Genomic DNA, 13,120 nt, shown 5'->3' with positions numbered 1-13,120 from the left:
GTGGGTCAGATCCGGAGTGTGGTGGGTCAGATCCGGAGTGTGGTGGGTCAGATCCAGGTCTGTGGTGGGTCAGATCTGGGGTATGGTGGGTCTGTGGTGGGTCAGATCCGGAGTGTGGTGGGTCAGATCCAGGTCTGTGGTGGGTCAGATCCAGGTCTGTGGTGGGTCAGATCTGGGGTATGGTGGGTCTGTGGTGGGTCAGATCCAGAGTGTGGTGGGTCAGATCCAGGTCTGTGGTGGGTCAGATCCGGAGTGTGGTGGGTCAGATCCAGGTCTGTGGTGGGTCAGATCTGGGGTATGTTGGGCCTGTGGTGGGTCAGATCCGGAGTGTGGTGGGTCAGATCCAGGTCTGTGGTGGGTCAGATCTGGGGTATGGTGGGCCTGTGGTGGGTCAGATCTGGGGTATGTTGGGCCTGTGGTGGGTCAGATCTGGGGTATGTTGGGCCTGTGGTGGGTCAGATCTGGGGTATGGTGGGTCTGTGGTGGGTCAGATCTGGGGTATGTTGGGTCTGTGTTGGGTCAGATCTGGGGTATGGTGGGTCTGCGTTGGGTCAGATCCGGGCTATGTTGGGCCTGTGGAAGGGCTGATCTGGGGTATGTTGGGCCTGTGGAAGGGCTGATCTGGGGTATGTTGGGCCTGTGGTGGGTCAGATCTGGGGTATGGTGGGCCTGTGGAAGGGCTGATCTGGGGTATGTTGGGCCTGTGGTGGGTCAGATCTGGGGTATGGTGGGCCTGTGGTGGGTCAGATCTGGGGTATGGTGGGCCTGTGGTGGGTCAGATCTGGGGTATGTTGGGCCTGTGGAAGGGCTGACGGCTGTACAGCAGGATGTAGGCGTTAGGAGACTGCACCAAGAAGTCCACCACCTCGCTCACGGCCGTGTCGTCAAAGTGGTGCCAGCTGCTGGACAGGGTACTGTGGCACAGGGCCGTGTAGTGACCCATGTCTAGGTCTCCTGTGTGGTTCTGGAGGGGAGTGAAGACACACCGGTGGATTCATGTGTTCATGGTTGGCTGTGTTTTTCCAGACAGGAGCATCAGGTGTATGTATGTGTCTGTGTAGGAGCGTTCACGTTTGGGTGTAGGTGCATGCGTGTCTTTCTGTGTGGGTGGGCGTATCACAGGAGGCTGGTGGCTCCTTAATTGGGGAGGACAGGCTTGTGGTAATGGCTGGAGCGGAATTGGTGGAATGGTATCAAATTCACATTTCCATGAGTTTGATGCCGTTCCATTTGCTCCGTTCCAGCCATTATAATGAGCTGTCCTCCCCTCAGTGTGTGTGTGTGTGTGTGTGTGTGTGTGTGTGTGTGTGTGTGTGTGTGTGTGTGTGTGTGTGTGTGTGTGTGAGAACAGGAACTCACCACCACTGCGTAGAGAGAGTAGCTGGTGTGATTGGCTGAGGGGCTGGACAGGAAGGGGGTTAGGTCTAAACTGTCCAATGAGAACAACACATTGGTCCTCAACTTCCTCTTCTCACTCCCATGGCAACCAAAACTGTAATGTCACACAGGTTATGTTATTTCTACAGGTTTGTCTCATTGAGATGCATGACAGCAGCAGAGATAAAGCTGATGAACACCTAATGAGGTGTTACATGATTACTGCCATTGACCTCTAGTTAGGGGTTACAGGGACCTCTAGTTAGGGTTACATGGACCTCTAGTTAGGGGTTACAGGGACCTCTAGTTAGGGGTTACATGGACCTCTAGTTAGGGGTTACAGGGACCTCTAGTTAGGGGTTACATGGACCTCTAGTTAGGGGTTACAGGGACCTCTAGTTAGGGGTTACATGGACCTCTAGTTAGGGGTTACAGGGACCTCTAGTTAGGGGTTACAGGGACCTCTAGTTAGGGGTTACAGGGACCTCTAGTTAGGGGTTACAGGGACCTCTAGTTAGGGGTTACAGGGACCTCTAGTTAGGGGTTACAGGGACCTCTAGTTAGGGTTACAGGGACCTCTAGTTAGGGGTTACAGGGACCTCTAGTTAGGGGTTACATGGACCTCTAGTTAGGGGTTACAGGGACCTCTAGTTAGGGGTTACAGGGACCTCTAGTTAGGGGTTACAGGGACCTCTAGTTAGGGGTTACATGTTAATATGGTTAAAACATGGGGATGTGTGAAACCTACTCCTCAGACTGAAGTGTCCCCACTTGCGCCAGCGATAAGCTAGCTTTTCACATGGCGCAGAATGGTAAGACGCTCCAGAAGGGCGGTCACGTGTGCTGATAGCAAGGCAAAAGGCTTTGGTTGGAGCCTCGGTATGAGCAGAATAAGGAGGAAGCGGCACTATAGGGGCGGCAGGTAGCCTAGTGGTTAGAGCGTTGGGCCAGTAACTGAAAGGTTGCTGGATCAAATCCCCGAGCTGACAAGGTAAAAATCTGTAATTCTGCTCCTGAGCAAGGCAGTTCCCTGGGCGCCGAAGACTTGGATGTCGATTATGGCAGCCCCCCCGCACCTCTCTGATTCAGAGGGGTTGGGTTAAATGTGGAAGACACATTTCAGTTGAATGCATTCACTTGTACAACTGACGAGGTATCCCTCTTTCCCACTAAGCAGGCACCGTGCCGTCCTTTACATTAGCACCAATAGCATAGCCATCTAGTGACCAGCGTGGGGAGAGATGGCTTGGCAGCTACCCACCGTTTGAGGTGCAGCACCAGGATCTCAGGTGGTTTGGCCATGCTGGTGAGGACAGCTGTGTCTCTCTTCACTCCACACTCTGGACACAACTTCTGATCTCCACACGTCAACGTACTCTGCTGGAAGAACAGCGACAGGCAGTCCTATAGGAGGGAGAGAGAGAGGGAGGGTTGGGAGAAGAGAGACGTGTGGTTGCTGGCTAGTCTGTATGTTTATGTGTTTAGTCTGTATTTAGTCTGTATTTAGTCTGTATGTGATTAGTCTGTATGTGATTAGTCTGTATGTTTGTATGTGTTTAGTCTGTATGTTTGTATGTGTTTAGTTTATGTTATTAGTCTGTATGTTTGTATGTGATTAGTCTGTATGTGACTAGTCTGTGTATAATTAGTCTGTACGTGTTTAGTCTGAAAGTGTTTAGTCTGTATGTGATTAGTCTGTATGTGATTAGTCTGTATGTTTGTATGTGTTTAGTCTGTATGTGTTTAGTCTGTACGTGTGTACGTGTTTAGTCTGAATGTGTTTAGTCTGTATGTGATTAGTCTGTATGTGATTAGTCTGTATGTTTGTATGTGTTTAGTCTGTATGTGTTTAGTTTGTGTGTTTAGTCTGTATGTGTTTGTTTAGTTTGTATATAATTAGTCTGTTTGTATGTGTTTAGTTTGTATGTGTTTAGTCTATGTGATTAGTCTGTATGTGACTAGTCTGTGTATAATTAGTCTGTATGTGTTTGTTTAGTTTGTATATAATTAGTCTGTGTGTATGTGTTTAGTCTGTATGTGTTTAGTCTGTATGTGTGTATGCGTTTAGTCTGTATGTGATTAGTCTGTATGTGATTAGTTTGTATGTGATTAGCCTGTATGTTTGTATTTGTTTAGTCTGTATGTGTTTAGTCTGTATGTGTTTAGTCTGTATGTGTTTAGTCTGTATGGTTGTATGTGTTTAGTCTGAATGTGTTTAGTCTGTATGTGTTTAGTCTGTACGTGTGTATGTGTTTAGTCTGTATGTGTTAAGTCTGTATGTGTTTAGTCTGTATGTGTTTAGTCTGAACGTGTTTAGTTGGTATGTTTGTATTTGTTAAGTCTGTATGTGTTTAGTCTGTACGTGTGTACGTGTTTAGTCTGAATGTGTTTAGTCTGTATGTCTTTAGTCTGTATGTGTTTAGTCTGTATGTTTGTATGCGTTTAGTCTATGTGTTTAGTCTGTTAGTTTGTATGCGTTTAGTCTGTATGTTTGTATGTTTAGTCTGTATGTGTTTAGTATGTATGTTTGTATGTGTTTAGTCTGTATGTGTTTAGTCTGTATGTGTTTAGTCTGTATGGTTGTATGTGTTTAGTCTGTATGTGTTTAGTCTGTATGTGTTTAGTCTGTATGTGTTTAGTCTGTATGTGTTTAGTCTGTATGGCTGTATGTGTTTAGTCTGTATGTGTTTAGTCTGTATGTGTTTAGTCTGTATGGTTGTATGTGTTTAGTCTGTATGTGTTTAGTCTGTATGTGTTTAGTCTGTATGTGTTTAGTCTGTATGGTTGTATGTGTTTAGTCTGTATGTGTTTAGTCTGTATGTGTTTAGTCTGTATGGTTGTATGTGTTTAGTCTGTATGTGTTTAGTCTGAATGTGTTTAGTCTGAATGTGTTTAGTCTGAATGTGTTTAGTCTGTACGTGTGTACGTGTTTAGTCTGAATGTGTTTAGTCTGAATGTGTTTAGTCTGTATGTGTTTAGTCTGAACGTGTTTAGTCTGTATGTGTTTAGTCTGAATGTGTTTAGTCTGTATGTGTTTAGTCTGAACGTGTTTAGTCTGTATGTGTTTAGTCGGTATGTCTGTATGTGGTCAGTCTGATTGTGGTTAGTTGTACCTGTAGGGAGCACTTGTATGAGTCAAGTGGTATAGGCAGAGACAGGATGGTGAAGACCTGGTTGCTGTGAGAGTGTCCATCGCAGCGCAGACACAGCATCTGGTAGCTGAGTTGTCCCTCGAAGAGACGTGTCACCACCGTAGAATCCCCCGCTGCTGGCGCCGAACTGAGCGACTTCCTGCCCAGACACAACCGCTGGGAAGAACGTGTCTGACGCCTCTCCCCCTTCTGTAGCAAGAGAATCATACATGCACACACACATTGTAGAATAATAGTGAAGACATCAAAACTATGGAACATATGGAATCATGTAGTAACCAAAAAAAGTATTAAACAAATCAAAATATATTTTATATTTGAGATTCTTCAAAGTAGCCACCCTTTGCCTTGATGGTGTGGGGGTGCTTTGCTGGTGATGCTGTCTGTGATTTATTCAAGGCACACTTAACCAGCATGGCTACCACAGCATTCTGCAGGGATACGCTATCCCATCTGGTTTGCGCTTAGTGGGACTTAGTGGGATCATTTGTTTTTCAACAGGACCTCCAGGCTGTGTAAGGGCTATTTGACCAAGAAGGAGAGTGATGGAATGCTGCATCAGATCTCCTGGCCTCCACAATCCCCCGAACTCAACCCAATTGAGATGGTTTGGGATGAGTTGGACCACAGAGTGAAGGAAAAGCAGTCAACAAGTGCTCAACATATGTGAGAACTCCTTCAAGACTGTTGGAAAAGCATTCCATGTGAAGCTGGTTAAAAGAATGCAGTCATCAACGCAAAGGGTGGCTACTTTGAAGAATCTCAAATATAAAATATAAAACACTTTTTTGGTTACTACATGATTCCATGTGTTATTTCATAGTTTTGATGTCTTCACTATTATTCTACAATGTAGAAAATAGTAAAAATAAAGAAAAACCCTTGAATGAGTAGGTGTGTCCAAACTTTTGACTGGTACTGTGTATATATATACACAAAGACACGTGTACACACAAACAGAGACACACACACAAAGGAGAAACACACTGTCTGAATACCAAATCAGCCCCTAGCCCTCATCCCCTAGGCACTTATCCCCTATCTCCTAGACTCTTCTCCCCTATGCCCTAGACACTTATCCACCATCCCCTAGACACTTATCCCCTAGACACCTAGACACTTATCCCCTGACACTTATCCCCTGACACCTATCCCCTGACACCTATCCCCTAGACACTTATCCCCTGACACCTATCCCCTAGACACTTATCCCCTAGACACTTATCCCCTGGACACTTATCCCCTGACACCTATCCCCTGACACCTATCCCCTAGACACTTATCCCCTAAACACTTATCCCCTGACACTTATCCCCTATCCCCTGGACACGTATCCCCTAGACACCTATCCCCTGGACACTTATCCCCTGACACTTATCCCCTATCCCCTAGACACTTATCCCCTGACACTTATCCCCTGGACACTTATCCCCTGGACACCTATCCCCTAGACACCTATCCCCTGGACACTTATCCCCTGACACTTATCCCCTATCCCCTAGACACTTATCCCCTGACACCTATCCCCTGGACACTTATCCCCTGGACACGTATCCCCTGACACCTATCCCCTGGACACTTATCCCCTGGACACCTATCCCCTAGACACCTATCCCCTGGACACTTATCCCCTGACACTTATCCCCTATCCCCTAGACACTTATCCCCTGACACCTATCCCCTGGACACTTATCCCCTGGACACGTATCCCCTGACACTTATCCCCTGGACACGTATCCCCTGACACCTATCCCCTGGACACTTATCCCCTGGACACTTATCCCCTGGACACTTATCCCCTGACACCTATCCCCTGGACACTTATCCCCTGACACCTATCCCCTGACACCTATCCCCTGGACACGTATCCCCTGGACACTTATCCCCTATCCCCTGGACACTTATCCCCTATCCCCTGGACACTTATCCCCTATCCAATGGGTTTTGAGGAGCAGGGAATCAAGAAAGACAATGAGGCAGAGCCTTTGACCGTTTGGATGGAGCTGTGTGGACGGAGCAGTGTGGACGGAGCAGTGTGGACGGAGCAGTGTGGACGGAGCAGTGTGGATGGAGCTGTGTGGTGGCAGGATTGTGTGTGTCTGTGTGTGTGTGTGTGTTGTGTGTGTGTGTGTGTGTCTGTGTGTGTGTGTCTGTGTGTACATTCTTCAGGTCGTCATGCAGGGCGTTGAGCAGGAGGAGGAGTAGCTCCTGGGCGTCCTGCTGTGATTGGTTGTTGAACTGGGGGTGCAGGGAGGAGACCAAGGCCCTCACCTCCCCTGGGGAGGTGGAACCCCCCTGACCCTGCCACACCTCCTGTAGGAGTTGCACAAACACCCCCGCTACAGGACTGTTACGCCTGGGGGAGGAGGAGGAGGAGGAGGAGGGAGGAGAAGGGAGAAGAGTGGCATGGGAGGGAGGGAGGAGGAGAGGAAGGAGGAGAGGCATTGGATAATGTAAGTTTCCCCCCATCTAATGTAAAGTGCTTGGAGTACCTGGTTAAAAAGTACTATACAAAATCTAATACAGACAGACAGACAGACAGACAGACAGAGAGACAGACAGGGTCTTACTTGGCCAACTGGGAGCATTTGTGTGAGCTGAGGAGGTGTTCCACCAACGGCACAGTGGAGAAGAGACACTGCAGCACAGCGTTCATGTAGCAGGAGTTACCACTGTTAGCCAGACCACACACCCCCACCAGCCGCCTGTCCTCTCTCTTCCCCTGCTCCCCCTTCACCCTCACCCCCCATCCTGAGCTACACCCCCACTCCTCCATGGGCATCACCTGACCCTGAACACCGCTGGGATTGGCTGCACTGGTGACCAATGAGAAGAGACAGAGAGAAAGAGGTGAAAGGTCAGTGCTGTAGCAGGCAGGTGTCAAGGCTGTGTGCTGAAAAACCTGGGTGGTGAAGTTCAGGGCTTGTGGTGCTCCTTTAAATGCCCAGTCTTTTGTCTCTTTTCACTTTCACTTTTGGGAGATGAAGTAGATACATGCCTGTCTGGTTGTGTTCCTTAAGGTGTCGTCATGCCAGAGACAGCAGAACCAGACAGGCTGAGGCAAACATGGATGGTCTTGGACAATGGTTTCTTCATTCTCTTATATTCTGAGTCCCAAATAGCACCCTATTCCCTATTTAGTGCACAGCTTTTGACCAGGGCCTCTGATCATAATTAGTGCACTAAATAAGGAATAGGGTTCCATTTGAGTCTCAATCTCAGACTCACCCTCAGACAGACAGACAGACAGACAGACAGACAGACTGACCCTCAGACAGACTGACCCTCAGACAGACTGACCCTCAGACAGACTGACCCTCAGACAGACTAACCCTCAGACAGACAGACAGACAAGGACCTGGGACTCATCTCAACTCTGTCTTAACTGTGCCTCTCTGCTCTGTGCCTCTTTCTCCCACTGCTGGGAGTCTGAGACAGTGTTCTGAACTACTCTCAATTCAGACAGATACTCGTGTGTGTGTGTGTGTGTGTGTGTGTGTGTGTGTGTGTGTGTGTGTGTGTGTGTGTGTGTGTGTGTGTGTGTGTGTGTGTGTGTGTGTGTGTGTGTGTGTGTGTGTGTGTTTGAGAGAGAACTCAGCTAGAAGACAATGTCTTAGCAACCCATCAACACTGACATCAAGCACGGTCTCTTGTGTTTGTCATGTTTTATCATGATCATGCTGTACATCTTCAAACTGCTGTGTACTGGAAATACTAACAAAAACACACTTCCAGGCATTTTGATGAGAAGTTGAATAGGCTAACACCTTGTCTGTCTGGATAGTCAAAGCTATTTAGTTTAAAACAGTTTATTAAAGCAGTCAGTTCTGACCTGAAGTGAACTCACCTCCCATTGGAATCATCCATGTAGCTTCATGGCTTGTAGAGAAGACTTCCCTCTGATACACGACTGACCTTTATGACATCATAGTAATCTAATGCCTCCAAGGCCTCTGTTGATTTGTCCAGGTTCTATATATGACATCATAGTAATCTAAGGCCTCTGTTGATTTGTCCAGGTTCTATATATGACATCATAGTAATCTAAGGCCTCTGTTGATTTGTCCAGGTTCTATATATGACATCATAGTAATCTAAGGCCTCTGTTGATTTGTCTACATTTACATTTACATTTAAGTCATTTAGCAGACGCTCTTATCCAGAGCGACTTACAAAATGGTGCATTCACCTTATGATATCCAGTGGAACAACCACTTTACAATAGTGCATCTAAATATTTTAAGGGGGGGTTAGAAGGATTACTTTATCCTATCCTAGGTATTCCTTAAAGAGGTGGGGTTTCAGGTGTCTCCGGAAGGTGGTGATTGACTCCGCTGTCCTGGCGTCGTGAGGGAGCTTGTTCCACCATTGGGGTGCCAGAGCAGCGAACAGTTTTGACTGGGCTGAGCGGGAACTGTGCTTCCTCAGAGGTAGGGGGGCCAGCAGGCCAGTGGTAGATGAACGCAGTGCCCTTGTTTGGGTGTAGGGCCTGATCAGAGCCTGAAGGTATGGAGGTGCCGTTCCCTTCACAGCTCCGTAGGCAATCACCATGGTCTTGTAGCGGATGCGAGCTTCAACTGGAAGCCAGTGGAGAGAGCGGAGGAGCGGGGTGACGTGAGAGAACTTGGGAAGGTTGAACACCAGACGGGCTGCGGCGTTCTGGATGAGTTGTAGGGGTTTAATGGCACAGGCAGGGAGCCCAGCCAACAGCGAGTTGCAGTAATCCAGACGGGAGATGACAAGTGCCTGGATTAGGACCTGCGCCGCTTCCTGTGTGAGGCAGGGTCGTACTCTGCGAATGTTGTAGAGCATGAACCTACAGGATCGGGTCACCGCCTTGATGTTAGTGGAGAACGACAGGGTGTTGTCCAGGATCACGCCAAGGTTCTTAGCACTCTGGGAGGAGGACACAAGGGAGTTGTCAACCGTGATGGCGAGATCATGGAACGGGCAGTCCTTCCCCGGGAGGAAGAGCAGCTCCGTCTTGCCGAGGTTCAGCTTGAGCTGGTGATCCGTCATCCACACTGATATGTCTGACAGACATGCAGAGATGCGATTTGCCGCCTGGTTATCAGAAGGGGGAAAGGAGAAGATTAATTGTGTGTCGTCTGCATAGCAATGATAGGAGAGACCATGTGAGGATATGACAGAGCCAAGTGACTTGGTGTATAGCGAGAATAGGAGAGGGCCTAGAACAGAACCCTGGGGGACACCAGTGGTGAGAGCGCATGGTGCGGAGACAGATTCTCGCCACGCCACCTGGTAGGAGCGACCTGTCAGGTAGGACGCAATCCAAGCGTGGGCCGCGCCGGAGATGCCCAACTCGGAGAGGGTGGAGAGGAGGATCTGATGGTTCACAGTATCAAAGGCAGCAGATAGGTCTAGAAGTATGAGAGCAGAGGAGAGAGAGTTAGCTTTAGCAGTGCGGAGAGCCTCCGTGACACAGAGAAGAGCAGTCTCAGTTGAATGCCCAGTCTTGAAACCTGACTGATTAGGATCAAGAAGGTCATTCTGAGAGAGATAGCAGGAGAGCTGGCCAAGGACGGCACGTTCAAGAGTTTTGGAGAGAAAAGAAAGAAGGGATACTGGTCTGTAGTTGTTAACATCGGAGGGATCAAGTGTAGGTTTTTTCAGAAGGGGTGCAACTCTCGCTCTCTTGAAGACGGAAGGGACGTAGCCAGCGGTCAAGGATGAGTTGATGAGCGAGGTGAGGAAGGGGAGAAGGTCTCCGGAAATGGTCTGGAGAAGAGAGGAGGGGATAGGGTCAAGTGGGCAGGTTGTTGGGCGCCCGGCCGTCACAAGACGCGAGATTTCATCTGGAGAGAGAGGGGAGAAAGAGGTCAAAGCACAGGGTAGGGCAGTGTGAGCAGGACCAGCGGTGTCGTTTGACTTAGCAAACGAGGATCGGATATCGTCAACCTTCTTTTCAAAATGGTTGACGAAGTCATCCGCAGAGAGGGAGGAGGGGGGGAGGAGGATTCAGGAGGGGAGGAGAAGGTAGCAAAGAGCTTCCTAGGGTTAGAGGCAGATGCTTGGAATTTAGAGTGGTAGAAAGTGGCTTTAGCAGCAGAGACAGAAGAGGAGAATGTAGAGAGGAGTGAGTGAAAGGATGCCAGGTCCGCAGGGAGGCGAGTTTTCCTCCATTTCCGCTCGGCTGCCCGGAGCCCTGTTCTGTGAGCTCGTAGTGAGTCGTCGAGCCACGGAGCAGGAGGGGAGGACCGAGCCGGCCTGGAGGATAGGGGACAGAGAAAATCAAAGGATGCAGAAATGGAGGAGAGGAGGGTTGAGGAGGCAGAATCAGGAGATAGGTTGGAGAAGGTTTGAGCAGAAGGAAGAGATGATAGGATGGAAGAGGAGAGAGTAGCGGGAGAGAGAGAGCGAAGGTTGGGACGGCGCAATACCATCCGAGTAGGGGCAGAGTGAGAAGTGTTGGATGAGAGCAAGAGGGAAAAGGATACAAGGTAGTGGTCGGAGATTTGGAGGGGAGTTGCAATGAGATTAGTGGAAGAACAGCATCTAGTAAAGATGAGGTCAAGCGTATTGCCTGCCTTGTGAGTAGGGGGGGAAGGTGAGAGGGTGAGGTCAAAAGAGGAGAGGAGTGGAAAGAAGGAGGCAGAGAGGAATGAGTCAAAGGTAGACGTGGGGAGGTTAAAGTCACCCAGAACTGTGAGAGGTGAGCCATCCTCAGGAAAGGAACTTATCAAGGCGTCAAGCTCATTGATGAACTCTCCAAGGGAACCTGGAGGGCGATAAATGATAAGGATGTTAAGCTTGAAAGGGCTGGTAACTGTGACAGCATGGAATTCAAATGAGGAGATAGACAGATGGGTCAGGGGAGAAAGAGAGAATGTCCACTTGGGAGAGATGAGGATTCCAGTGCCACCACCCCGCTGGCTCGATGCTCTAGGGGTATGCGAGAACACGTGGGCAGACGAAGAGAGAGCAGTAGGAGTAGCAGTGTTATCTGTGGTAATCCATGTTTCCGTCAGCGCCAGGAAGTCTAGGGACTGGAGGGTAGCATAGGCTGAGATGAACTCAGCCTTGTTGGCTGCAGACCGGCAGTTCCAGAGGCTGCCAGAGACCTGGAACTCCACGTGGGTCGTGCACGCTGGGACCACCAGGTTGGAGTGGCAGCGGCCACGCGGTGTGAAGCGTTTGTATGGCCTGTGCAGAGAGGAGAGAACAGGGATAGACAGACACATAGTTGACAAGCTACAGAAGTGTTGTTTCTTGTATTATTGTCTCCTGTGTCTTTAGAGAACTGTTTCACTTTGATATCCTTTTTCTTCTGTAATGATTTTCTCTTTCTTTTCTTCTGTTAACTAGATATTCTTTGTTGTTCTTCGTTAGCTAGCTAGCTTCTTCCAAAAGAGTCCCTAGCAACTGCTTAGCAACTGGTAAACAATTTAGCTAGCTAAGATAACTACAATTTTATGAAAAATAGTTATTTTTCAAAAGCCTATCTTCTTTGTTTGTTGCTTGTTTTTTCTCCTATTCAGTCTTGCAGTTTTCTTGAGCTTTTTTCCGATGTACTTCACTCTAAAAACCATGTAAATTTCAATATTTGTAGGAGCTCATTTTCCAGCTGCTGCTGCTCAAATTGGAGTTCCGGAACACTAAGTCTAGGTTCTATATATGACATCATAGTAATCTAAGGCCTCTGTTGATTTGTCCAGGTTCTATATATGACATCATAGTAATCTAAGGCCTCTGTTGATTTGTCCAGGTACTATATATGACATCATAGTAATCTAATGCCTCCAAGGCCTCTGTTGGTTTGTCCAGGTTCTATATATGACATCATAGTAATCTAAGGCCTCTGTTGGTTTGTCCAGGTTCTATATATGACATCATAGTAATCTAAGGCCACTGTTGGTTTGTCCAGGTTCTATACTGTATATGACATCATAGAAATCTAATCTCTAACTCAAAACCAACGTTGTTATTTTCTTATTTTCTTGTATTTGATGGGTTTTCTGATCAATTAGATCAATCAACTATTAATTGATTGCTGTTGAATCTAATCGTCTGTCTTCCTACTACCTGCTTTGGCAACATTGCTGACATAACTGATGAAAGTACAGCAAAGCATCATTCAAAAGGAGAGGCAGAGAGAAACAGGCTAACAATATCTGCAATATCTGCAATATCTATTTTATATCCTGCAACAGCAGGCAAGTCGTCGTGACAACAATCACCCACACAGTGTTCTCTCTGGCACGGCAGCCAGGGACGTCGCAATTACCCACAAGCCTCCAGCACAGCCAGCTCTGCTCTGTTACATAAATCCAATGCAGTTTCATGGTCCCAAATGGCAACCTATTGTCTTTGTACTGCACTACCCAGGCCCAAAGGGCACTATTTATGGCACAGGGAGACATTTGGGACACAGACCATGGCCAGTTATCCACACCAGGCAGAGTAGAATATGTTAATGTGTAGAGAACAAAGCTGTTAGCCTCACTCAGCTCCTAAGTAGAGGCTACAGATACAATGTGTGCTTCCTGTCTCTCTCTCTCTAACCCTCAGGCTATTGATTACCCGTGGTGCTGGTCTGTTTCTGCTACAGAGACATTCCCTTTTTCCCTGTT

General features: G+C 47.9%; 1 protein-coding gene across 2 annotated transcripts; it reads right to left on the bottom strand.

The window, feature by feature from the left end:
* Window positions 1-740: 740 nt before the first annotated feature.
* On the bottom strand, window positions 741-8,713 carry LOC106587896 (putative ubiquitin carboxyl-terminal hydrolase 50). Of its 2 annotated transcripts, none has more exons than XM_045708865.1 (7): window positions 8,377-8,713; window positions 7,100-7,345; window positions 6,690-6,885; window positions 4,491-4,718; window positions 2,639-2,781; window positions 1,360-1,492; window positions 741-964 (listed from the first exon to the last, which is right to left on the bottom strand). In XM_045708865.1, exons 1-7 carry the CDS (start codon window positions 8,394-8,396, stop codon window positions 776-778), a joined length of 1,155 nt encoding a protein of 384 aa, XP_045564821.1. In that variant the 5' UTR covers window positions 8,397-8,713; the 3' UTR covers window positions 741-775. The 2 variants fall into 2 exon arrangements, with proteins under 2 accessions (XP_045564821.1, XP_045564822.1); XM_045708866.1 differs by having other exon boundaries at window positions 4,548-4,718.
* Window positions 8,714-13,120: the final 4,407 nt, after the last annotated feature.

This window comes from Salmo salar, chromosome ssa26, assembly GCF_905237065.1.
Source record: "Salmo salar chromosome ssa26, Ssal_v3.1, whole genome shotgun sequence".
In the NCBI taxonomy this organism is placed as follows: domain Eukaryota; kingdom Metazoa; phylum Chordata; class Actinopteri; order Salmoniformes; family Salmonidae; genus Salmo; species Salmo salar.
The sequence above is the reverse complement of the archived record's forward strand: the minus strand, read 5'-3'. Positions and strand labels throughout refer to the sequence as shown.

Coding starts and splice junctions, on each gene's coding strand:
- LOC106587896 (XM_045708865.1), bottom strand. CDS start 8,396: ATGGATGATTCCAATGGGAG. Junction 6,886..7,099: donor AAATGCTCCCAGTTGGCCAA/GTAAGACCCTGT, acceptor CTCCTCCCCCAG/GCGTAACAGTCCTGTAGCGG. Junction 965..1,359: donor ACTCTCTCTACGCAGTGGTG/GTGAGTTCCTGT, acceptor ACTCCCCTCCAG/AACCACACAGGAGACCTAGA.